This window comes from Amblyomma mixtum, chromosome 2, assembly GCF_055824585.1.
Source record: "Amblyomma mixtum isolate Tamu chromosome 2, ASM5582458v1, whole genome shotgun sequence".
Taxonomy (NCBI): domain Eukaryota; kingdom Metazoa; phylum Arthropoda; class Arachnida; order Ixodida; family Ixodidae; genus Amblyomma; species Amblyomma mixtum.
Window position 1 is genome coordinate 48,170,129 of NC_143013.1, and position 24,064 is coordinate 48,194,192.

Here is a 24,064-nt window from a genome sequence, read left to right on the forward strand (position 1 = left end):
TGCACATAAGGGTTTATTTGTAGTAACATACGCTTTCAGCTCTCGGAAAGGTCACACATCGAAAATCAATAAGGGGGACAGCGGTACATGATGGTGTATTGTGAAGAACGCGACCAAAGGGCGAAGTATTCCTTTTTGCCGATGGTGAGCGCGCAAAAGGGTTAGCTGTACCGAATTTTAATTAATATTGTGCGCATTAAAGGGGTCTGTGTCACAAAAAATTTGGACACATGATGCCTATTTTAGCCTGTTCTCTTCACACTCTAACTCATCAGTATTCAAAATTTTGGTGCGTACGTACTTGTCATGGCTGCCCCTCCCCCTTCGTTTTCTTTTGAACGGCCAACTCGTGGAGAGGCTTTTGAATTTTTTAGTATTTTGCCATTACTAAACGATCAATACTCCTAGCTCGACAGCACGTCGCCTACACTCCTTGATTTATGGCAAGCGGCGGACGGTATGCATTCGTAGAACGGTGTGGTTCCACCAGCACAGAACGCGAGCTTAGTGATTCTGGGGAACTACAGGTACACTGCAGTAGTTGTAGTAGTAATAATAATAATAATGAAACACAAGTTACGTTCTAGCGATAAACCAAATACATTATGACGACCAAATCTTACAAGATCTGTTAACCGCAGTGGTGGGCTGGTGGTCTGACCATCCGCCTCGCATTCGGGAGGGGCTGGGTTCGATCCCCAGTGCCATCGGATAACCACAGATTTCTAATGGGTACAAGATCTTCCTGGAGGGTTGCTCGGCTTCTCTGGGGTGAACTGCTTAGAAAATGGGTCTCTGGCAGCACCTTATGCAAATAAAAATACCTTATACCACGCCGCTCTTTGGACAAAGACACTTTTACGCCATCAATACTTAATCTTCATCGTTATAATATCTGGTGGGGTTTTTCGCTTGTGTGCAGCTTTAGGCAACAACAAGAATGAAAGCATTCTTGCCATACTGCTTTTGTTGCAAGCGATGAGCACGAATACTCATGGAATTCCGAATTACAAATGCTGCTGCATTAAGCTTTGCCTTCCTAACGCCTTCTGAACTGCAGGGGAGCGCTGAGTTTTGAACGAGAGACTCGACACGGTGAAAAGCGGCACCAAAAAAATGTTCAGTGTCATTTTTTTAGCTTTGTGAGTTCCTTGTTCAGAAAATAGGCCACCCTGCAAATCAATAGGCAGTAACAACAAGGCAACTTTTAAGTATTGCGATGGTTCTTTTGAGTCCACCTCTAGTCCACACACGCTCGAAAAACAAAACGGCAGTTAACTCCAGAGTAAACATTTTCGAGGTCTGCAAAAGGCGCAACGTAGGACAAGTGCGCATGTGGTGTCCCCTCTCTTGTTGTGTTCTTCTTGTTGCGCCGCCGTTCATTTCATCATGCACCAACTCGCCCCTCAGGCCATTCTTCTGTAGGACAAGTCAACGCATACCGGTTTACAGGCCGCCGGTGAGGTCTGACTCCTTTCAAAGGTGCCCAGGCGTGACAAAAGCCGCCGGGGGGTTCATCCGTTCCCGACTTTCGCGAGTGGATTTGCCACCTTTTCTTGGAACAACATGGGCAGGCCCTTATTGCAAACCAGTGCTCTACCGCTTCCTTTTTGCGGGCTGCACGGTTCCTTTTTTTTTAACGCTAAAGTTGCCACATGGCTCTTAAAACCCGTAAAAAGGCACTTTTCCTTCACCTTTCAGGTCTTCCTGAGTAGTTTTCTTTACGTTTTTTTGTTCACCTGTTCTTCGCTCTCCTCAATCCTCTTCCGCTTCTGTCTTCTTTGAAGGCGAACCCGGCTGCGGCTGCCGCGTTTCGAGGGAGGCGAAACGCAAAATGCATCCGTGTGCTGTGACATGTCAGTGCACGTTAAAGATCCCCAGATGGTCGAAATTATCCGAAGCCCTCCATCTCTTTCTCCTTTCACTCCCCTCTCCCTCCCTTCCCTCAGGATATGGTTGAGCTGTCCACAGAGAAGTGAGAACTTAGTTACTGTGCCCTTTCCTTTACCCAAAATGATTTTTAACGCGGCAGCGTTAAAGGCCCCATTACGCAGAAAATCCGGCGTCGGCGTTGTGAGCGACGAATAGGGCGGCGTATAGAGTGGCCCAGACAGCCTTCACCGGAAAAGCAACCTACGCGGGTAACCTAGGTCACGTTACCTTGTGACGTCATCACAACCTTTCCACCGGATTGTTAGAAAACTAACCACACTGGCAGGTGGCAGTTGATTTAATGGTTGATTGCGAGAGGTTGCTCGGGAAAAGCAACTTGGGTCGCACAAGACCCACCGGTGGCAGCACATGCCATCGCAGGGCAGTGGCGCATTCCTTAGCCTCTGCACCACTGCGCCAGCAGTGGTATGAGGACTGCCAAGCTACTTCCACATATATGGGCGCTAACTCATTAACGCTATTGTGTCATATCCTTAAGGCGCAGCTTAAAGGTGTCAAGACACCATTTTTCAGACTCAAGCTCATTATTGCATGTTGTTTGGTATCCATCTGGGGCACAAATGGACAAAATGAGAGCTCAGTTGGTGCAGCAAGTAATTTGTAATTGAATTTTTAAATGTTGTCCTGAACCGTATGGAAGTCAGGAAACACTGGCGCGCTCGCAGTTCGTGACGACATAGACTGACGGTCACGTGCTTGTTCGCGACTGAACATTTAAACTGCGGATAATGACCGTAGGGGAGTGAGCTGTTCTTTGTTCAGGCTTGGGGTGTGGTGGGGCGATGGGGAGAAGTTGGAGGGGTACTAAGTCAACAAAGTCCTGTGTCCTTCCCTTCTCTGTGCAGCTTCTGCCCGGTCTCCTGCCCGGTCTCCTTTCATCGCCTTCCCTGTTCTGCACGCTTCGCTATACACTTCGAAACAAATGTTCAGCAGAGTGTCAGCTCTCATCCGCGTTTCTATCTTCCGTCTAGCCTCTTCCCTCGCTATGTTCGCCGCGCACTTAGCGGACGAACTGTTGCTATGCTCATGGTCTGTAAGCCTTCTTTCTCTTGGCCACAAGATTCGGCCAGTAGCTGCCGTGTTCGATAGCCGCGTCGTAAACGGACACCCTTCACTATGGTCAGGTGCGTTGTTAGTGGCTGGTCGTCGAAAAACAGGTGCAACTGCGAAAGCTAGCCGCGGGATGTGCTGCTGTCGATTCCATAATCGGTGCTTGCACAGTGGTCGGTCACGACGGAACTTCGCTCGAAGCAGAGAGCCGAGTAATTACAGCGTGTTCTCATTGAAGACATCTCGTGACCCCTGACTAGTCCTATTGTTACGGCATTTGCCGTGCATATGCACTACACAAGTGATTTTTTTTTTGTGAAAAGCCGCTGATGCTAAGGTTGTCGATTACGTCTTGTCAGGAGGTAATCTACGCACAACGCATACTCGTGGGCGGATATGGGAACACTTGCTACCTTATTAGAGCTCTCCTTTTATTCACAGAGGCGATCATAAGTAGCCACGACAGCCGTTCATGTATTGACAGGGAGGTTGCCGTGCCAGCTCTTGAACATGCGGTAACGCCACACCCAGCCACAGGCGACACATGAACGTAGCATCGCAGCGGGAGAGGCCGGACGGTGGATTGAGTAGAAGTGATTGGCCGAGGCGGTGCAAACAGCATGCTGAGTTTTCAGGGGCAGAGAATGACGCTGGAGTCGCATTTCGGCCAAGCACTCGCTGATGTCTTGCTGCGTCAGTTCTTCTCAGTGGTATCTGGACAATGATGTCACAGCCACGGGCCGATCGAGTTGCAGCATCAACAGCATGGCTTCCGACAATGCCACAGTGTCCTGGTAGCCACTGGAAGATGATGTCATGACCCTCTTCCGGTGCCTGGGGTTTGTGGGGTTACTGGCACGGTTCGGACCCTGCACTCAGAGCCAACGCCACTCCGCTAGCTCGACCACACCTGTGGCCGCGAAGAACAACACCTCCGAGGAATAAGCCTGCAGGCCAAACCTTTAATTGGGATCTCCCAATGTCTTTCCTCGGTCGCGATCAGGCAGCAGCGGCAGGCAACAGGCACAGGACACAGGCACAGGAGACAGGCACAGAGCAGTTCAGGTCACCTGGGCCGCCGCTGGTGTCGCGTCCGCTCTCTCTCAAGGCTCGCTGTCAACTCTCGCTCCGTCTCTCTCTGTCCCGCCTGCCGTGCGCGCGGCCCGCGCGGCCGCCGGAACCGAGGGGAGCGGGAGAGGAGGAGCGCCCGCAGACGAGATGAGGGGGTCTCTCCTCCCCCTCTCCTCCATCGTTGTCGCTCCGGGGCAGAGTTGCCAGATGCCGTCGAGCAAATAAGCAAATAACCACCCCAAAACAAGCCCAAAAAAAGCGGCGCGGCTTTTGCTAAGAAGCCCAAAAGAAGCGGACGATAACAAACTTTCTCATTCTTGAAAATCGTTTAATTATAGTATCCAAAAATCGCAGAAATACAAAGGGAAGGTGATCAAATTACTTTATTTTAACAGCGACGATATCCACGAGAATGATCGAAAACATTCATGTACTTTTTAACATTGTCCCCACGGTAGCCTGCACCCTGTTCATTGCGCGTTTGCCAGTATACATGAATGAAGTTTCTTGTTGACTCCTTCCAACGTATGTTTAATTTCACGGCTCAACTACACACAGTCATCGTCGGTAGTGTTCGACCCATCAGGAAAATCCTCCGCATCCACATCGGAACCATACATGTTTTTAGAGTTGAATAGCTGCAACATTTTTAATGTCGGTTGAAAGTCCCGGCAGCAAACACCTAAAAACTCGTTTGCCATATTTCGGGCACTTCGAAGCCAATTTGCACAAAGAACACCGGCAACACACTACGACATAGACAACCACGAGTGCTGGCAAGGCGTCAAATTATTGATGAATGGAGAGGGCGTGTTTCGTACTTTGTGACTCCTGCTACTATCGCGTATATTTAACGACAAACGCGCGTGATGGGCATTAAAATAACAATATTTGCAGGAAAAGTGCAAGTAAGCCGCAAAAAACGCGACAAGCGGCTGTAAAAATTTACAGGCGACTCGGTGAAAAAAGAAGCCCAAATTCGCTTATTTTAAGCGGAACTGGCAACCCTGCTCCGGGGTAGATTGAGGTAGGAGGAGGGAAGGCCAGCGGCGGACCCCGAGAGAGAGAAGGGAGGCGCCGGGCGAGGGTTAAGCGGTTTTCCACAGGTTGTAGATGTCGCATCTTCGCTACGAGTTGCTCATTGTCACCATGGCGTAAACCAGAATGGAGGCATTGTAGGGCAGCTTTTGAATCGCAGAACGCAGCCCATTTTCTGGTTGTTTGTGTACCGATGCACTGCACAGCTGCATGAAGAGCGGCCAATTCTGACCAGGTGGAGGCTGTCGGATGCGAAATTAGTTGCTTAATAGTGGCCTGTCTCGCGGGAACGACCACGGCGCAAGCTGAACTAGTGGTTGAGACTTTGCCAAGAATTTTGCACAGTGAAGATGCAGCGCTGGGGATTTAACAAATAGAGGAATCATCGATGTATTCGATGTATTCAATGTATGAATACATCGATGTATTCGATGTATCGATGTATGAATGCGCTGTAACCATGCGGATTTGCGCTAGAAATTGATATGGATATTATACTTACGGTGGGCTGCACGCCACTCAATAAATAAGGAGGCTAGCAGTATGAATTCCTGAAAAAGTTAAGTACTCAATATTAGTTAGCCAACGTACTGCTGTTAGCGCGTCTTAGCTGATTAGCTGCACACTTGACAGTGCTATGCAGCAAAAACCGCTGTTCTAACTCAAAACGCCAATTAAAAAAAAAAAACTGCAGAACATCTCGTCTTGTCCCTCTACGCTCTCTCACGGGTCCCTGTCCCTTCAGTAGCACCGAGAAATTTAACCATGTTCTCACCTTCTGTGGGTACCCGCGGAGCAGAGTGTGCGTCGCATATCTTTCTCGAACGCTGAGATTACGTTTTCAGCGTTCCTCGAATTAGCATTCGTGCTCCGGTCATCGCGCCTCTCCGCATTTATAGCTTCCTAAACTATTTCCTCTGGCTGTTTTCACTCCTCCTTTGCTTTCTCTAGTTTTATTTTTGCAAGCTGCATTCACCTCACATCTCTTACCTCTTTTTCAGCAGCAGGCTGTTTTCCACTAACACAATTAAATTCGTTTTACCTGCCTTTCTGCTCCTTTGCATAAAAAAAAATAAGCTATAGAAGCTGACTCTGGAGGGTTTCTGTAGCGGCTTTTCTTACACCTAATGCATTTCGCTTTGCTGTTGTACACACAACTCTTTGCCCAATGACACCAGATCGCCCTTATAGGCACCTTCGTTAATCAATCAAGACTTAACATAATAAAAAAATAGGCTTTTTTTTTTAGTAAGTAGAGCGCTTTTTTCGGCATAGCATTGTCAGTGGTGTAGTACATCGGAATACAGCTAAGACGTGCTAACTAGTAGGCTGGTAAACTAATATTCAATGGTTATAACTTTTTAATTACTACTGTTAGGCTCCTTAATTATTGAGAGGCATGTAGCCCACCGTAAGTAATATCCATATCAGTTTGTTAATTAAACGCGGTTGCCCTCGGCGCTGTGCCTCGACAAATTTTGCCTACATCATACCAAAATGCATGCGCTTTCGAGAAGCTTGCAGGCAAAGCAACCTCTCCAGTGCACGTAACTCGTCGAAATAGCCAAAATTCGTTGGGCCACAGCGCCGAGGGTAATTGCGTTTCCGGAAGTCTAAAACTGATATGGATATTACTTACGATGGGCTACACGCCTCTCAGGGAATAAGGAGCCTAACAGTAACAGTTAAAAGTTAACTCTTCAGTATTTGTTAACCAGCCTGCTAGTTAGCATGCCTTAACAGTATTCTGATGTACTTCACAGCTAACAATGTTATGCCGAAAAAAGCGATCTCTTTTAACTCAACAAGCTTTTTTTAAAATTTTGCACTGTCTTAGGTGAAACACACTGTATATGGCTGGTTTCTCTCGTTCATTGACCCCTCTGTACAAATCACTCTTGTGCAAGACCTACAGACACCCAGTCTCCCCGCCATTCAAAATATGAATACCGATCTACAAATCTAGAGAAGCTAAATAAAAGCGAAAACCAAATGCTCACCCTCAAGATGCAGCGTTGTATCACTCGGTTCGCCTCAAAAGCTGAGATTACTTGCATGAGTCTTCGCTCTGTCAGGCCGATCTCGGCATCGCGGAGGGTAAGAAGAAGATTGGATGACGTCGCCCGTCCAAGAACTTACCGTTCTCCGCGGTCATCTTATCTTGAGCAGTCGTTGTCGGTGTAGTGAGGGGAACCCCGCCAGGATCTTGCGGGTAAGCACCACCGTATCGCCGGGGGGGAGGGAGGGGGGGGGGGGGGTAAGGCCAAGCGGGGCTCGGACGCGGTGTGTAGTACCGACCTGCCTGCGTCACGCCAACAAACTCCGTATCGCGTGCAAACACGGGCACATTCCTCGCGCACACACGCACACGTCGGCCGAGGGTTCCTTGGGTTTTTTTGCTTTTTATCAGTACTCCGCTTATAGATTTGGAGACACACTTAAGCGGGAAGCGTTCTGTAGCTTCTGTGCGCACTCGTGCTGATATCTGCCATGGTTTCGGACGTTTCCGAGAACTTCCGTAGGAGGAAGTAGGAGATAGTTTCTTTTTTTGTGTGTAAGCACGCTTGCGAGTATACATATATAGTGTCGTGTACTAAAACGGACAGTGGCAGTTATGATGAAAGCGGGCTGGGATGAAAAGCGCGCCTGCTAAAAGGTGCTCTCAATGGAACCATTGAATATGCGTTTTTGTTGGAGCGTGCAATGAAGGTACAGTAAATATATGAACGTTAGCGCCTCCGCGCTAACGTTCATGAGGTTATTGATTCCCTTATTAAACCTATACGGCGAATAGTGGGGCTTGACACGTCTTGAAGCGACACATATGGGCTGAGAGGGACGTCGACAGCTCTCGATTCATTTAGACCACCTATGGGTTCTTTAACGTGCACTGAAGTCGCACACCACATGCTAGTTTTCTTGGTAAGCCCCCATTGAAATGCACCCGCCGCGCCTGGGATTTTCTCAAGAGCAGCCGCTAAACCACCACGGCGGAATTTATACCCATATTAATGATCTCTCGGTATTACCCATCGAAATGGCTGGGTCTGTACTCAGATGCTTACGTCGAGAAGACAAGGTCTCAGAACAGACGAGGTCACTGCTCTGGGGTGGTTTTCAGCAGCCGATATGACGCGACTTGTGGTGGTTATGTGAATGATCTAATCTATCGCAAAATTCTCTCAGTTGTTGTTATTGTGTTAAATTATAAGTCCTGGCGCTGGGCGGCCAGACAGAGCATATGCAATATAAAAATGACCATTGCAAATCTAGTCATGCTAAAAATGCCGGTAGAGGCGCAGTCTCTGCTCTATTCGGAAATCGCAATGCATGTTATTGTTTGCTGTACTTCTTTCTTTCTTTCTTTCTTTCTTTCTTTCTTTCTTTCTTTCTTTCTTTCTTTCTTTCTTTCTTTCTTTCTTTCTTTCTTTCTTTCTTTCTTTCTTTCTTTCTTTCTTTCTTTCTTTCTTTCTTTCTTTCTTTCTTTCCTTCTTTCTTTCTTTCTTTCTTTCTTTCTTTCTTTCTTTCTTTCCTTCTTTCTTTCTTTCTTTCTTTCTTTCTTTCTTTCTTTCTTTCTTTCTTTCTTTCTTTCTTTCTAGCGCCTAGCTAGTAGCGCCTAGCTTCGAGCGTGCTAGGAACCACGAGCGTGCTAGAGGAAAGGTGCGAGGGGACGGGCGACGGGTAAATTTCGACTACTGATTACTCCGTTTTTCAAGACGCATGAGAAGTGTTCTCATCAAGCAGTGCCCTAAAACCGTCGAATGCATGCCGCGCCTATATTTAAAAGGGTTTCCAAGCGCAGCAGCAATAACCAGTGGATTACCGGACTACGCGGCCCACCCACATGTTCTACGAATATTTAATAAATAAAGATGTTTCAATCAATCAATCAATCAATCAATCAATCAATCAGTCGGTCGGTCGGTCGGTCGGTCGGTCAGTCAGTCATTCAGTCAATAAATCAATCAAGGCACGTCTAACGCAAAACTTACGTTGCTCATCTAGATTGATCTAGACACAGGAGGTGTACTTATGTGGAAGGTGGGGGTGAGGCGCATCGAAGGGACGAGTAGCAGGAATAGGTCCAGGCGAAGGAAATCATATAAGTGTATATATAGAGGTCGAGAGAGAGAGAGAGAGAAACCCTTTAATGAAAAGCAGGAAATTTGGCCGTTGTTTGAAAATCGCTGGCACGCTCCTCTACGTATGGAAGGGAATGGGGGAAGGAAAGACGGAAGGGGAGAGATGCAGAAAGTGAGAAAGTAAATGAATTAAAAAAAATAGATTAGAAAAATAGAAAAAATTCAGGGTGCACTTTGACTGTCTAAAGTGCGTAGAGGCGAAAGCGTTTTCCGCACCACTTTCAGTGCTTCTGTGGCACTGGTGGCGTCACATGTAATTGAGTACTAATTACTAAGTGATGACAAATCACTAATTAATGGTTAATTACTTATTAATGCCTGAATACTAATTAACTGCTAATTAAGCTTAAGCTTAATCTTCACCTTTAGGAGTGGAACGCGACAGCGTGTTGTAGCGCTGCCAGGGAGTCCACGGAACGCCACCACCCGTTCGGCGCGATGCCTTGCCGTTTCAACGCAACGGTTTTTGAGGAAAGGAAATGGCGCAGTAAATCTCTGTCATCTCGGTGGACACCTGAACCGCACCGTAGAGGAAGGGAGGAATTGGGAGTGAAAGAAGATAGATAAAGAGGAGTCGTAATGAAGAAAATGAAAATTGTATTTGAGGAAAGGAAATTACGCAGTAACTGTCTCACAAAATTCAGGGGGGGGGGGGGCACTTTTTTGATCTAAAGTGTGGTCACTGATGTGTGGTTAAGATGTTAAGCTTCGCCTCTAAGAGTGGAACGCGAGAGCGTCTTGCAACGCTGCCAGGGAGTCCATAGAACGCCATCGCCCATTCGGTTCTACGCCTCGCTCGTCGGTAAATTGGTTTTTGAGGAAAGGAAATGTATTTCTCTCTCATATCTCGGTGGACACCTAAACCTCGCCGGAAGGGAAGGGAGGAGGATGGCAGTGAGCGAAGACACCGTATTCACTAGACGTGCCTTTGTTCATTCCAAACCATCGAGCTGACATGGCGGAGTGGATAGCATGCTCGTCTCGCACTCCGAAGACCGGGGTTCGATTCCCGTGCTCGACCAATTTCTTACTAGGTTTTATTTATTTATATGGCCTGACTAGAGAAGTTAATTAGGTTAATTGGGTAATTAAGCAAATAACTAAGCTCAGTCCCACTTACTTGGAGCACCACTATATGGTCCCTTCAATTGGTTGCATGGTTACTAGCCAAAGTACAATTGGCCCCGTTTGAAATTGGCGCACTGTGACGTCACGACCGCTTCGACCAACTGAAAAGCGTGACATTCTCTGTCGACAACTGCTGCTTACAACGATGAGACATTAAAGGCTTTCGCCTTAAAAATGGTGTACTTAAACTCTAAAACCCACTTGTATCACATCGTTAGGCATTCTCCATGCAGTGAACTTTGTTAGCCCATTTGTAGGACATTGCACTTCATTACTTATCTTCTAGCATAACTAGTTGATGCATATCGGTGTGTCCCTTGGTTGGTGAGCCTTACATCGCCAGTGAGACACACTGCTATATTGCTCTACTGGTCTAGGCCATGCGGGCTGCCGTCTTGATAGCCTTATTAACGCTAGGCCCTAGGGGGTTTATCTCCCTCGAGCTGTTTCGTTCATTCTGGGAGTATGTTTTATTAAAGCCCGGTTCACTGAGACTACTGTTTATCGATAGCAAGATGGAAAGCGTGGAGTCTTATGATTACACGCTATTGTGACGACCCCACATAATGCGCAGGTCCACACGGGACGGAGAGGCAAGAAGACACCGTATGGCTCAGTTTAAACAAAATGATGTAATCAATAATTATACATTGTACATCAGAGGCTGGGTTGTCCGAGCTTACGTGGTGACGCCGTCATGGGGGCGATGGAGGGGCTCCGGAGTTGCGATCCGTCGGTGGCTGGCAGAAACCGCGCGCCGTCCGGCTTCGGCGCTCAAGGACCCTTTTTGTGTCCGATCTCGTCCTCCGCGTGCCTTTCGTCCGCACTCCCCAGCTATCTCTGCTCCGCCGGCCACGCCCGATCTCCTGTCTTCCCGACTGGAATGTTTCTTTCTTCCTCCTTTCCACGGCGGCGCCTGCGGCCCTCCGACCTCCCTCGTTGGAATGTCGTTTGTCTCCCGCCGGCAGCTTTCTTCTATTGTCGGGTTGTCAGCCTCTCCTGTGTCCTTGTACGGCCAGGCAGCCTAATTGGGCTGGCTTTCCCTCCCGCCGGCGCCTTTGTACCATTGTACCCCTTCAGTGGCTTGCCGCCGCTGGGGCTCCGTCAACGCGGCGCCGCCGAACGCGGACCGTTTAAGGGGAGACAAGGGAGTAGGACGGTTGAGCACAGAGAAGATTCCGCCGAATATATGGGCCCTGGTAGCTCACGCACGGAACGTCACACTCGCTCACCCTCCAGAAGAATGTTCTCCGAACATTTGAGTCCAGGCAGCTCCCCTTCTTTTTCTGAATCGCCTCGCACATTCCGTCCGACAAAACACTTTTCGCTGCACACAACACCACTGCACTGCAACATATGCCGCAGCTGTCATAACTGGCGTCTCCAGGGGCAGCACTGATCTTCTTTCACACACAAACATGAAACTCAGCACCCAAGCCTCTCCTTGCTAGTCCAAACTGGACGAAATAAATTTACCACAGTTACAAAGGAGCTCCCACTTCCAGCACAATCACGGCACAGACAAAAATATATATATATAACGAAAGGAAGTCGGGCATGTTCTGCATCCTGTGTAAAAGTGTTACTTAATGACAGAAAGGCTTAACTAGCAACTCCGATATTTTAACACATAATCACATAGCAATGTTATGAGCTGCAGCATTACACAGTCTTAACCAGTCCCCAACTCCGCTCTGTTTACGCCATTAGTCCGACTTAGCTTTCCGATTTCGAAGCGGATATCGGCGTTCATGAGTCGTACCAAGTAATTCTGTGACCCCTTGTCTGCTTTGAGACTCGCGAGGGCTCGTGGCAGGAGCCTCTCTTGGCGTTATCTGCGCGGCAACCTCGCGCGCTCCTTCCTCCAGCAATGCATGAAGTAAATCCGGTGGCATTCCTGCCGTAACCTCTGGCGCTTGCCGAACAAATGCAGGAGAGGGCGTTTCTTGCGAACAATCTGCGCGCTCCGCTTCACTTCGGTCCCCATAAAAATCTGCGCTTTCCCCCTCCTCATTTCGTGAATACTGAACCGGTGCCGACTTGAGGCGATTTGCGTGTATCCTTATCAAGCGACGGTTCACGTCTCGGACCCTGAAGTTTACCGGAGAAAGCTTCTCGACAACCTCGCACGGTCCTCTCCACCTCGTCTGGAACTTACGAGCCAACCCAATCTGTCTTTGGCAGTTTTCGATGTACACGCTGTCCCCCACATCAAACGGCGCGTCTCTAGCACCGTGATCGTGCACCTCCTTCCTGCGCTTCGCCGCTTTCTTTAAGGCCTCCTTTGCGATGTCCCTCGCCACTTGCAAGCGCGATTCTAGCTCAACCTTATAGTCGTCCAGTGAAGCGTATGGGACACGACGGGGGCCCTCTGGCACTTCACTAGGCTGGTCCGGGTCTCGGCCGTAGAGAAGAAAGAATGGCGATTCGCCCGTGCTCTCGTGTGCTGCGGAATTGTAGGCAAACATTGCATACGGGAGCCACAAGTCCCAGTCCCGCTGGTCGCGCGAAACAAAATGCGACAGGAACCCGGCCACGGTTTGGTTCAGTCGCTCCACCGCGCCGTTGCAAGCCGGATGGTACGGTGTTGTCTGCTTCTTAGTGATCTTAAGCAGCTCGCAAACTCTCCTCATTAGCTGCGACACGAAGTTCGTTCCCCGATCTGTCAAGAGTTGCCTCGGAGATCCATGTCGGAGCACGATCTGTTCGACAAATGCTCTTGCAACCGTGTCTGCTTTCTGATCTGGGAGTGCTACCGCTTCCGCGTATTTTGAAAGATGATCGACAAATACTAAAATGTACCTGTTTCCAGAAGTGGTCGTGGGCAATGGGCCCATTATATCCATACCTGTCCGCTCGAAAGGAGCCGAAACCTCAGGGAACGGCTGAATTGGTGCTGGCCTGCGTCCCTTGGGTGTTTTTCTTTCGAGACAGGAATGACACTTCGCACAGTAGCCTCTAACATCCTGTCGCATGCCACTCCAAAAGTACAAACGCTCGACGCGCCTGCGTGTCTTCGCTACGCCAAAATGACCGGCGCACGGCGCATCGTGGAACGCGCGAAGAACCCTTTCTGTCCACGACCGAGGTATGACCACTCTCTCCCAAGCGGTTTTCTCTGGTCTCCCTTTCCTGGTTGGCCTCGTGCGCCGACACAGGGTGCCGTCTTTGCCAATGAAATAACCTAGCTGTTCGGGGTGAGATGGTGCGCCCTCTAAGCTTTCGATTATTCGCTTCAGGTCAGGAACTTTGCACTGCTCTGTGCGTAATTCGGCGGGGTCGACTACGGGGACAAACTCATCTATAGCTGACACGGCAGCTGTACGGCTGAGCGCATCAGCATTCAGATGTGTCTTTCCTGACTTGTGCTCCACCTCAAAGCAGTATTCCTGCAGCTGTAGATTCCATCTAGCGAGTCGCGAGCTAGGGTCCCTGACACTCATCACCCATTTCAGAGGATGGCAGTCTGTGACTAGCTTGAATTGGCGGCCGTAAAGGTAGCATCTGAAGTGCTTTACTGCCCAGACAACGGCGAGGCACTCCCTTTCTGTAGCTCCGTACTTCTGCTCTGTGGGGCTCAGCTGTCGGCTAGCAAAAGCCACGGGATGTTCTTTGCCCTCGATAACCTGAGATAACACAGCACCAACTGCGAACTTTGACGCATCTGTGGCCAAAACGAAGGGCAAATTAAAATCCGGGTGGCGCAACAGCGGTGCACTCATTAGCTTCCTCTTCAGGGCCCCAAAAGCATCCTCCTCGTTTTTGCACCAGCGAAAGGCGACATTTTTGGCTGTTAAGGCAGTGAGCGGCTTAGCGAGCTTGGCGAACTCCTCTATGTGCCTTCGGTAGTAACCGATCAGACCGAGAAACTGCCGGACCTGGCGGACACTAGTCGGGGATGGAAAATCCGAGACACACCTTAGTTTCTCAGGGTCCGGTCGCACGCCGTCAGCTGAAACAACGTGCCCGAGGTATTTCACCTCGTTTTTGAGGAATTGGCACTTAGAAGGCTTCAGCTTGAGACCAGCTCCTCTTAGTCGCACCAAAACCTGCTCAATATCGCGCAAGTGTTTCTCAAAACTGTCACTGTATATGATTATGTCATCCATATACACGAAGCACAACTTCCCCAGAAGACCCGCCAGGATAACATCAGCGGTTCTCTGCCAGACAGCAGGGCTGTTGACCAGACCCATCGGCATTCTTTTCCATTCATAGTGCCCTGAGGGCGTGTTGAATGCCGTTTTCTCAGCATCTGCCGGATCCATTGCTATCTGCCAGAATCCCGCCGCCATGTCCACTACCGTGAAGTACCTGGCAGAGCCCAGCTGAGAAAGCGTCTCCTGTATATCGGGAATGGGGCATGGATCGATGCGAGTTACGGCATTTAGTTTGCGGTAGTCCACCACCAATCGATACGAGCCATCTGGCTTTTCCACCAATAGTGCCGGTGCTCCCCATGGTGACTTTGAGTGTTCGACAATGCCGCGATCAATAAGGTCCTGCATCTGCCGCTCCATCTCCTCACGTTGGGAGTAAGGAATCCTGTACGCACGTTGGTAAACGGGCGATGAAGTGCCGGTTTCTATCCTGTGCTTTATAACGCCACAGCAGCCCGAATCCAGGTTGGACGCGGCGAATACCTCTGAGTAGTCGTTCAGCAAACCAGCAAGAGCCTCCTTCTCCCTGGATTTTACGTGGGAAAGATCGAACAACGCATTTGGAGGAGCCGAAGGACTAGCATGCTCTACAGTTGCGAGTACCGTATCGGTGGGCTCATGTTTCTCTATCGCAGATGTGAAGAAAGCCAATGTTTTGTTCCTGGGAAGGCTCAGTGGCTGCTGGCTACAGTTAACCACCCGTAGAGGCACTCTGTGGGCGTCATTAACAGTCGCGAGGCACGCGGCTGCCTTCAGGCCATTACTAAGAGAGTCGACCGGTTCAAGCACTCCCACGGCGCCGCTCTCTACATCTGCAGGCACATAAGCGTACAAAATGTGCTCCGACCACGGAAGGACGACCACCTCATCGACCAGCTTCACGGCAACCCGCGAATATACCTTCTCTAATGATCCCACTGTTGGACGTGTGTCGATATCGGTACTGCGAATCTCAGCCCTGCTCCTGTTCAAAACGGAACTTTTGAGCCCCCCGCATTAACTTCTTCTTCAGAGAATGAGACTACTACCTTCCCTTTTCTAAAAAAATCCTGCCCTAATATACCTGACACTCCGTTTGGCAGAGACACCGTGTCCGGGCATACGTAGCAGGGGTGCTCCAATGCAATTCCGCCGAGAGTGAAGTGTAACCTGTAGAGCCCACTTATGCCAAGAGGATCCCCCGTTATGCCTACAAATTTGGTTGCCATACCACCAGACGCTTCCAACACCTCGCGATCCCCTTTCCTTCGAAGCGTGTTAAAGCTGCTTTCCTTAAGCAAGGTCACCTTTGACCCCGTGTCTATCAACAATTCCATGCAACAACCGTTTAACTTGCAACGCACAACAGGGCATGCCTCGTCGGCCACACAAACCACCACCACCTCATTACCCACTGCTCCCTCCCCACACTCATCAGGATGGGGAGGACAACCTAGTTTTTTGTCCCTGTATCTGGAGCCTCGCTGTAGGCTTGCTTAGGGCGTGTCTCGCCTGCTTCTCTTTGTGGCTCCCCACGGCGCACGTTTGGGCAGAACCTTGCGATGTGTCCGCGACCCTGGCACGAGAAGCACGCGATTTCTTCGAAATCTCGCATACCGCGCCTGTAGCTTTGTGGCGGTCTCCGGTTTCCAGCGAATGGGCGCCGTTGAGCGCCCGCTTCAACCTGGCGTTCCACCTGCTGAGATAGCAGCTGCTCTAAGCGATCTAACCGCTCTGTCAAGAGAGCAACCTCAGGGTTGGGCACCGCTCTCTCTATGACGCGAACTCTCGCTGCGGCCGCCGTTAGCGCCTCATTTCGTTCCTCATCCAATGCGGCCGCCACGGCTTGGTCGAAATTGCTCGGCTTGCGCGAGAGCACGAACCGGCGCACGGGGTCTTGCAGACCAGCCACAAACAAAGCGGTCATTTCCTCTTTAAGTAGTTCCTCCGCGTATTTCTTCTTTAGCTGGTCTCCTTCCTCCTCCCTACTCAGAGTATCGCGCGCTAGGCGCTGAAGCCGCGACGCAAACGTTCGCACGTCCTCCCCTACCATCTGTCCGGCGTCACGGAACCTCTGTACCCGCACATGACGTGGTTCAGTGTCGAAATGCTCGAACGCGAGCTTCTTAAATTCCGCAAACGAATTTGTGGATTTTACTTTTTCGTCTCGCCAAGCAAAATCATGAGCAGCTCCTGCCATCTTACACCTCGCCATTCCCAGCATTTGAGCATCGGACCATCCCCCCATTTTCCCAGTCTCTTCTAGCATGGAAAAGAAATCGCAGATTGGAACCCCTGTCTTATCCCCCGTAAACGTCGGAATGACGCTTCCTAATGCCAGCATGCTTGCTCCGAGCGATGGCTGTGGAGTGGGAGCTCCGTCAGTTACAGACATTTTTTTTCCGCTCCAGCCCTCCGGTGCCTCAAGCCTCTCAAATGGGGGTCAAAGTCCCACAATCAGTCCCGTGATTCCCCTTTCATTACAATTTCGAAGTCATGAATGTCGCAGCATTCAGAGGACATTTGCTTTTGAGACCCCACTTCTGACACCAGTGTGACGACCCCACATAATGCGCAGGTCCACACGGGACGGAGAGGCAAGAAGACACCGTATGGCTCAGTTTAAACAAAATGATGTAATGAATAATTATACATTGTACATCAGAGGCTGGGGTGTCCGAGCTTACGTGGTGACGCCGTCATGGGGGCGATGGAGGGGCTCCGGAGTTGCGACCCGTCGGTGGCTGGCAGAAACCGCGCGCCGTCCGGCTTCGGCGCTCAAGGACCCTTTTTGTGTCCGATCTCGTCCTCCGCGTGCCTTTCGTCCGCACTCCCCAGCTATCTCTGCTCCGCCGGCCACGCCCGATCTCCTGTCTTCCCGACTGGAATGTTTCTTTCTTCCTCCTTTCCACGGCGGCGCCTGCGGCCCCCCGACCTCCCTCGTTGGAATGTCGTTTGTCTCCCGCCGGCAGCTTTCTTCTCTTGTCGGGTTGTCAGCCTCTCCTGTGTCCTTGTACGGCCAGGCAGCCTAATTGGGCTGGCTTTCCCTCCCGCCGGCGCCTTTGTACCATTGTACCCCTTCAGTGGCTTGCCGCCGCTGGGGCTCCGTCAACGCGGCGCCGCCGAACGCGGACCGTTTAAGGGGAGACAAGGGAGTAGGATGGTTGAGCACAGAGAAGATTCCGCCGAAGATATGGGCCCTGGTAGCTCACGCACGGAACGTCACACTATGAGATAATTTACGCTGTCAAGAAAAAGACACCGTTTTGCCGAAGTTCTGCAGCTTTTCAATGGAAATATTTGAGACACCATATGGAAATAAATGACCGCATACTGGCACTCTATGACTCTGACAATGCTCTCACCTAAGTGCAATGAATTTTATTTAACCTTCAAACTTTGAATTAATATGGCACAAAATATGTAGCATCGCACCAAGTCTGCAATGGTGCGCACATTTAATGGCATGCATTCAAACATTCTCGCTTGCCGGGAGAGGGAGGCGGTTCCTTGCATAAGGATTCTAATAGCAATCATTGTCTTCAACGTACAAGAAAAAATGCCGATACGAATATCATGACGTCTAGGTAAACCGCTCTGGACTTTGTACACAGTGTATAACAGAGAAGAAAATATGACAACTGAAATGGAAAGAGAAAATTACGCCTCAAAACTATTTCATCTTATTACCGTATATGGTTTAAGTTCAGTGCTGCATAACAAGTCACGTTTTTTTTTTTTACTAAAACAATGAGCAGAACAGAAGAGGAGCCTGATAACGAGTCTCTCCCCTTATCTCTTTCTTTTTGTCTTTCCTGGGTTCAGTGTGACGAGCGATCCCGCGGTGGCCAGGTGGAGGACAGAGGGCGCTCGTGCGAGAGGTGGAGAGTCAGCTGTGTTATCTAATCTGCAAGCCCCGTCGAAGGTAAGAGACACGCCGAATAGGGGCTGCATACGAGCGTTCCATTCGAGCCTAGAGCGCCTCTGTACTCTCTTTATGTTTCTTTTTTGTTCTATTGTTTTTTTTTTACGATGCTGCAGGTTATCTGTCGCCCAGATGAGTCCGCTCCGTGTCCGACTCCACAGGGAGGCTCGTTTCGAGCCGTTTGACGCGGCAAGCTGCAAACCGCCGCCTGTGCCCGAGCTACAGCCATGGCGCCAAGCAAACAGGTGAGCTCCGGGCACTGACATATCGCTTGTGTTTCTCCGTGACGTTGAGCAGTAACCAATTTTGAACACCTTATTAGAACCCTACACATGTTTACGGCTTCGCACATGTAAACGAACGAACGGGCGTGGTTCATGTTTATACGTGATGCGGCTGTCTTGTATAACAGCACGCGTTATACGCAGGTGCTTAGTTGCGCGTGCATGTTGTAACGCAGATACTCTATTAATAACGCTTGTACTTGGTTCTGGTTAGCTTATGGTCCAACAGTCCCCGTATAATTTGTTGTGGATATGTATACGTGGTTGCTCATGTGTACGCTTCCGTTTGTGTACTCAATGCACGACCATATCTACGCGGGGACAGATTGTGTCGTCGTTGGAATCCAGAGGTCCCGGCAGTACGGAAGCTGTAACATGGCAGCAGTTTTCAGCTATAACTCATCTTGGAGCATTGGGCGGTCAGATTCGATCCTTGTTTCACGCGTTTGCTGAACCTGCAATTATTTGCATCTTCTCACGAGATCGTTACCAGTAGAGGTAGATGAGCGGCTTTAACTTACTTGTGCCAAGTCCCTGACCCTGAGATTAAAATGCCGTTTCGATGCTTGCTTTACGCCGAATTACCGTACACGGAGGTACGGACGAACCACCTTGATGTGTTTGCGTCGTTCCGTGCAATCTGCACTTAGCGGACCACTGCCGCGAAGTGAATGGTCGGTCGACCGCGTAGGCCGCCATGGACCCTCGCCGAGAGATACTGGCCGCAGTTGTAGGCTGGCTCTCCGGAAATGTCGTCTTTGTCATTCTGAGCGGTCGGATCACGTGCGCGGTGTTCGAAAGGTCCGTTTATACTCCTGTTTACCTTAACCCGGGCATCCGGTTGTAGCACACTATACGGCGCGCGTGCAATTTTTGTCGCGTTTTTTGTCTTGGGAATCGCTGTCAGTGTCTCCGGTGTTTACTAGAAATTTGTGTTATCAACTTATGACTAGGGGCAAAGAAAGCTAACGTACTCCATTTCGTTACCCTATAGGTCGTACGCATTATTGCCACCTCGACGCGTGGGATTTCCCCTTTGCATGTCGCATACATTGACAGATTGCAGTGAGGGTTCCGCGTGTTTATTTATTACAAAGAAGATTCACGCGTAAGTGCTAGCCTGATAGCGGTGATTCGGATGTTGTGTTGTGCTAGCGTGCACCCTGAATAACCGTGCGTTAATAGTGCCACGTATCATTTAGTGTCCGTTGTTCGCGCTCAAGGCCGCAGGAAAGGGGTGTTATCATTTTTGTTTGTGACGCGAGAAGCGACTGGACTAATCTCGATTGATCACAGCCATGCCGAGCTGCATCTACGTGTTTCCACATTACTCTAGATGATCTGGACCTGTTATCTCGAAGTTTCCTTGCCGGCTTTAAATTGAGCGATGCCGCGGGCGGCGGGCATTCGTAGTTCGACGACCGACGAGCACGTTTGTTGCTTACTCCACCGCCGAGTGAGTTCTTCTGCGGGCGCAAGTCAGCCCAAATAAAGAGCTTCGTTTCAAAGACTGGTTGGTGTCTTCCTGACCGCTGGACTGCCGTCACTACAACGTGACAATAGCAACTGGGTACAGTGTACATACAATTTCATAAATTGTGATAGTGTCAGGTGACTCTAAATGCATGCGGGGTTCGGCTTTCCGTCCATTCTGAAACAGCGAGGAATGGGGCTCATCACATTTGGGATTGTCGAGCGTGTTCGTTAACGCGAGTGAATAAATCTGGCGGAGCCCTATTCTAAGGTGTAGAAAAGAAGCATATCAGTTTATATCTTGCGCTGATCTCAATAGTGTGAAATATATATACTTACTGAATAGACTTTGTATACAATGTCTGTAACCCGCAAGGTCACTTAACTGCTGCACACTATGAAGCTATGATTATTTTGTTTTTCTTGACTTTACTCAAGAAGAACTCTAGTTTGGGCTAGTTGGTTCATGATTCAACAGGAAAACGGCGCAAAAGACGTGGACAAGACGTGGAAAAGACGTGGCGCTGGTCCTGTCGTGTTTGTCTCTTTTGTCCGCGTCTTTTGCGCCGTTTTCCTGTTGACTTTACTCACCGCATAGATGGCAAAGTGCAGTTAACTGTAGATTTGGCGAATAATAACTGACCTATCCGAAAGGTTGAGCGCAATGCAGCAGCTTAGAAGTTCGTAACCCCAGATTACAGTCCCAACACTCTGAAGGGAGCAAGCGCTACTAGTATGATTCGTTGCCACTGATGACCCCATCGGGATATCTGTCGTTTTGTAATCAAGAATGTCGTTCACACCACTCGCCCGCCATCCAGTTATCTACGAGCAAAAGCGAATGGCAATAGCTGCCAACTTCATTTCACATTATGCATTATTGCGCTTTTCGTTCTTGGTGCACGACTCACTGTCCTAAAACAAAAAAAAAAATCGTGGAAATGTCGAACAGTTTTAGGTGTCAGAAAACAGAAATGAACAGCGTTAATGCAAGTGTAACCGTGAAGTGCAGTCAGTGGCCGTTAGAGCAATTCGCTGTTATCAGCAGGCTTGAAATGATGGCGCGTAAATGCGGGCCGCGTCTTTGACTTTGCTCCATGAAGATAAATCCCGGTGTCCGTTGAGAGCGCGAACATTTGTTCTCTCGTGATTACTTCTTTCTCAAGAGAAAGAGAGAAGGGAGGGAGCAAAAAAAGAGAAAGATAGAAAGGGATTGAAATAACTGAATGGCAAAGTGGACGAAGCACGTAACAGGTACAATCGCAACACATGTGGACATCATCATCATCATGTACAAACGGCTCCCCGCGGCATCCTGTATACAGCTGATCGGTAACAGAGGCGCACACGTATAAGGAAAATAAAAATAAAATGTAGCTCAGATAGAACGAGCGAAAAAAAAAACATAAGCTAGGAAGAAAAGAAAAACTGTCCAACAAACAAAATTATCGAAATATATCTCGCGTGGTTTTTGTCATAGAACCTTTTCGGTTTGAAACCTCCAATGAAATGCTGTTAACTAGTTTACTCACTTTAAAGAAAAAAGGAACATAACTGGCGTATCTGTGTTTATGTTTTTATATCCTGACAAACTGTATGCTTTATGGTAAAGCTATTTTCTTATCACGATGCATACTGTTCTTCACAGTGAGCAATATGAAACCGTTGAATATGAAAAGCGTTATTTTCTTTACTAATAACAGTTTCAATTTATTCCTTACAAACCTCTATATAAGGATATATTTTGGAAGCCGTAAGATTTTGGACGCTCAAAAATGATGCAGAAAAAGGTACACACACAGTACTTTGCAGGCAGGAGGGAGATGACAATGTTTAATTTGAAGTTTCCTTCGCGAATCGCTGCGGAATCGCTTATTTGTCCTCATTTTTTAAAAATCATACTACTAAATCGAAAACTAGTTATTGTTGGTGTGCAGTTCTGTTTGGTCTAAAACGCTTTGTAAATTTGTGCGCGTTGAGGAAATAACTTGCATTTTGGTGAGGTTGTTATGAAGTCAGTAGTTTTTCTTTTTTTAGCTTTGTCGCCATTTTCAAGGGTGCTTAAAAAAGGTGCTCGAGGTTGGCTATAATATGCTTGCATTATGTAGAGCATAGGCCACCGAGCGTTCATGCCGCGTACAAGACCTCAAAAGCGAGCCGATCACTTACAATAGATTTTTAAAAATTCAGGCTTCTACACCTCGGGGTGACCAGCGGTGTCGAGTTTTCGCCCGAATCCGCGCGCAACGTGTCATGCAGCGCTCGTTACGTCACTAGCGAAGGGCTGCCATTGGTTCGCCGTGACGCCTCTTTCTGACGTCACGCAGCTACCGCGGCCGGAAGCTCCGCCCCCTGGGGTACTCTCGCGCGCGTCGGCGGACGGTGAAGGGGCCGAGTGGGTGGGAGCGCCCACATTTCAGTGTACAAAAGTGACGAGAGTAGATAGAAGATAGTAGATTTTAAAAGTAGATAGTAGATTTTAACTACTGATAACTCAGCTCCCACCAAACGCTTAAAAAAAAATTCTTGCTAGAGGATATTTGTGAAGCGGCGCCCTTTAACATTCTAGGCTTACCACAAAATTATTGAGACCCCCTTTCAGAGCCCCTCTAAGTTTTTCACTACCTTGACGAAAAACGCTTAGTGAATTAAATGTCAATATTTGTCCCGCTATTTAAAGATTATTTAGGTGCAAACGTTGCTCAGGAATAATAAGCAGTATGAGCGAATAAACATACAGGGTCTGTTCGGAAAGTAGTAGGACTGGTTTTTTCCTGGGCGAACGGGCGGAATAGATGTGGTCTGCGCGTGCAGGATCGTTGAAGGGGGATATTGGGAATGCTGGGGAAAATCGGCAGTCGGCTCTCGACCGTTGAAGAGAGGAGGTCGCTTGTACTGTGAACCCTTGTCGAAAGATCTCGTCACGCGGAATCATCGAGCGTTTACTGGATCAGCGATACGCGATCAAATTTTGAGTAAATCTTAGTAAAACGGGCAAAGAGACTCGCAACATGATTAAGGAGGCCTACGGTGACGCTTCCATGGGTAGATCAGGTGGTTCTTGAGCGGCGCAAGCTGTTCCGAGAAGGTAAGGAAAGAGTGGAGGAAGACGACCGCTCCAGACGCCCTTCGACCAGCAAGACCAACGAAAATGTGTAGCGAGTGAAACATTTACCTAACAGTGATCGTAGAATGAGTATCAAAATGATTGCTGATGACTTGAGCATTCCTCAAACCCAAGTTTTTGAGATCGTGACAGAAAACGTATCCATGAGGAAAGCGTGCGCGAAGTTGGAGCCGGGAGGGTTGTCAGAGGAGGAAAAGGCCAACCGGTAGGATCTTCTTCATCATGTGAATGAGGACCCCAATTTTTTGCCCAGCGCATGGCGGCAATGCTGCCTCAGCCCCCCTACAGCCTCGACTTGGCCCCGCCAGACTTTTTTCTATTCCCGAGAATAAAATCGACGCTCAAGGGGGAACATCACGGGTCGGTAGAGGTGGTTCAACAGGCCGTGACGAGGAAGCTAAACAGCATTCCGGTCCAGGCGCTCCTGGAGACGTACGAAAACTGTAAATCTCATTGGCAGCAGCGTGTAGGTGCGGAAGGGTGCTACCTTGAAAAATTGTAATCGTTTGTACTATTCTCTTGAATAAATTTTGTTTTAAAAAGTGAGTCCTACTACTTTCAGAACAGACCATGTATGTATAGAAATCCGCGGCTTGTACTATACTTGGTGTTTCACCTAAGACTTTGCACAATTTTTAGAAATAGGCTTTTTGATCTGAAGGGCGCTTTTTTCGGTATTGAATTGTGAGCGGTGCAGTAGATCAGAATACAGCCAAGACGTGATAACTAGCAGG

General features: G+C 48.9%; 1 protein-coding gene across 4 annotated transcripts in view; it reads left to right on the forward strand.

Annotated features, from left to right (window-relative positions):
- The window catches only part of LOC149359252 (neprilysin-1-like), a 114,993-nt gene that overhangs the window by 62,270 nt on the left and 28,659 nt on the right, over positions 1 to 24,064 (forward strand). For 3 of the 4 annotated variants that reach the window (XM_089571537.1, XM_089571536.1, XM_089571538.1), the window contains exons 2-3: positions 18,347 to 18,446; positions 18,563 to 18,691. In XM_089571537.1, coding sequence (XP_089427663.1) covers positions 18,674 to 18,691 — 18 coding nt within the window. In that variant the 5' untranslated portion in view covers positions 18,347 to 18,446; positions 18,563 to 18,673. Of the gene's footprint in view, positions 1 to 18,346; positions 18,447 to 18,468; positions 18,692 to 24,064 lie in introns of those variants that run through there. The other variant, XM_089571539.1, reaches the window with a different exon arrangement.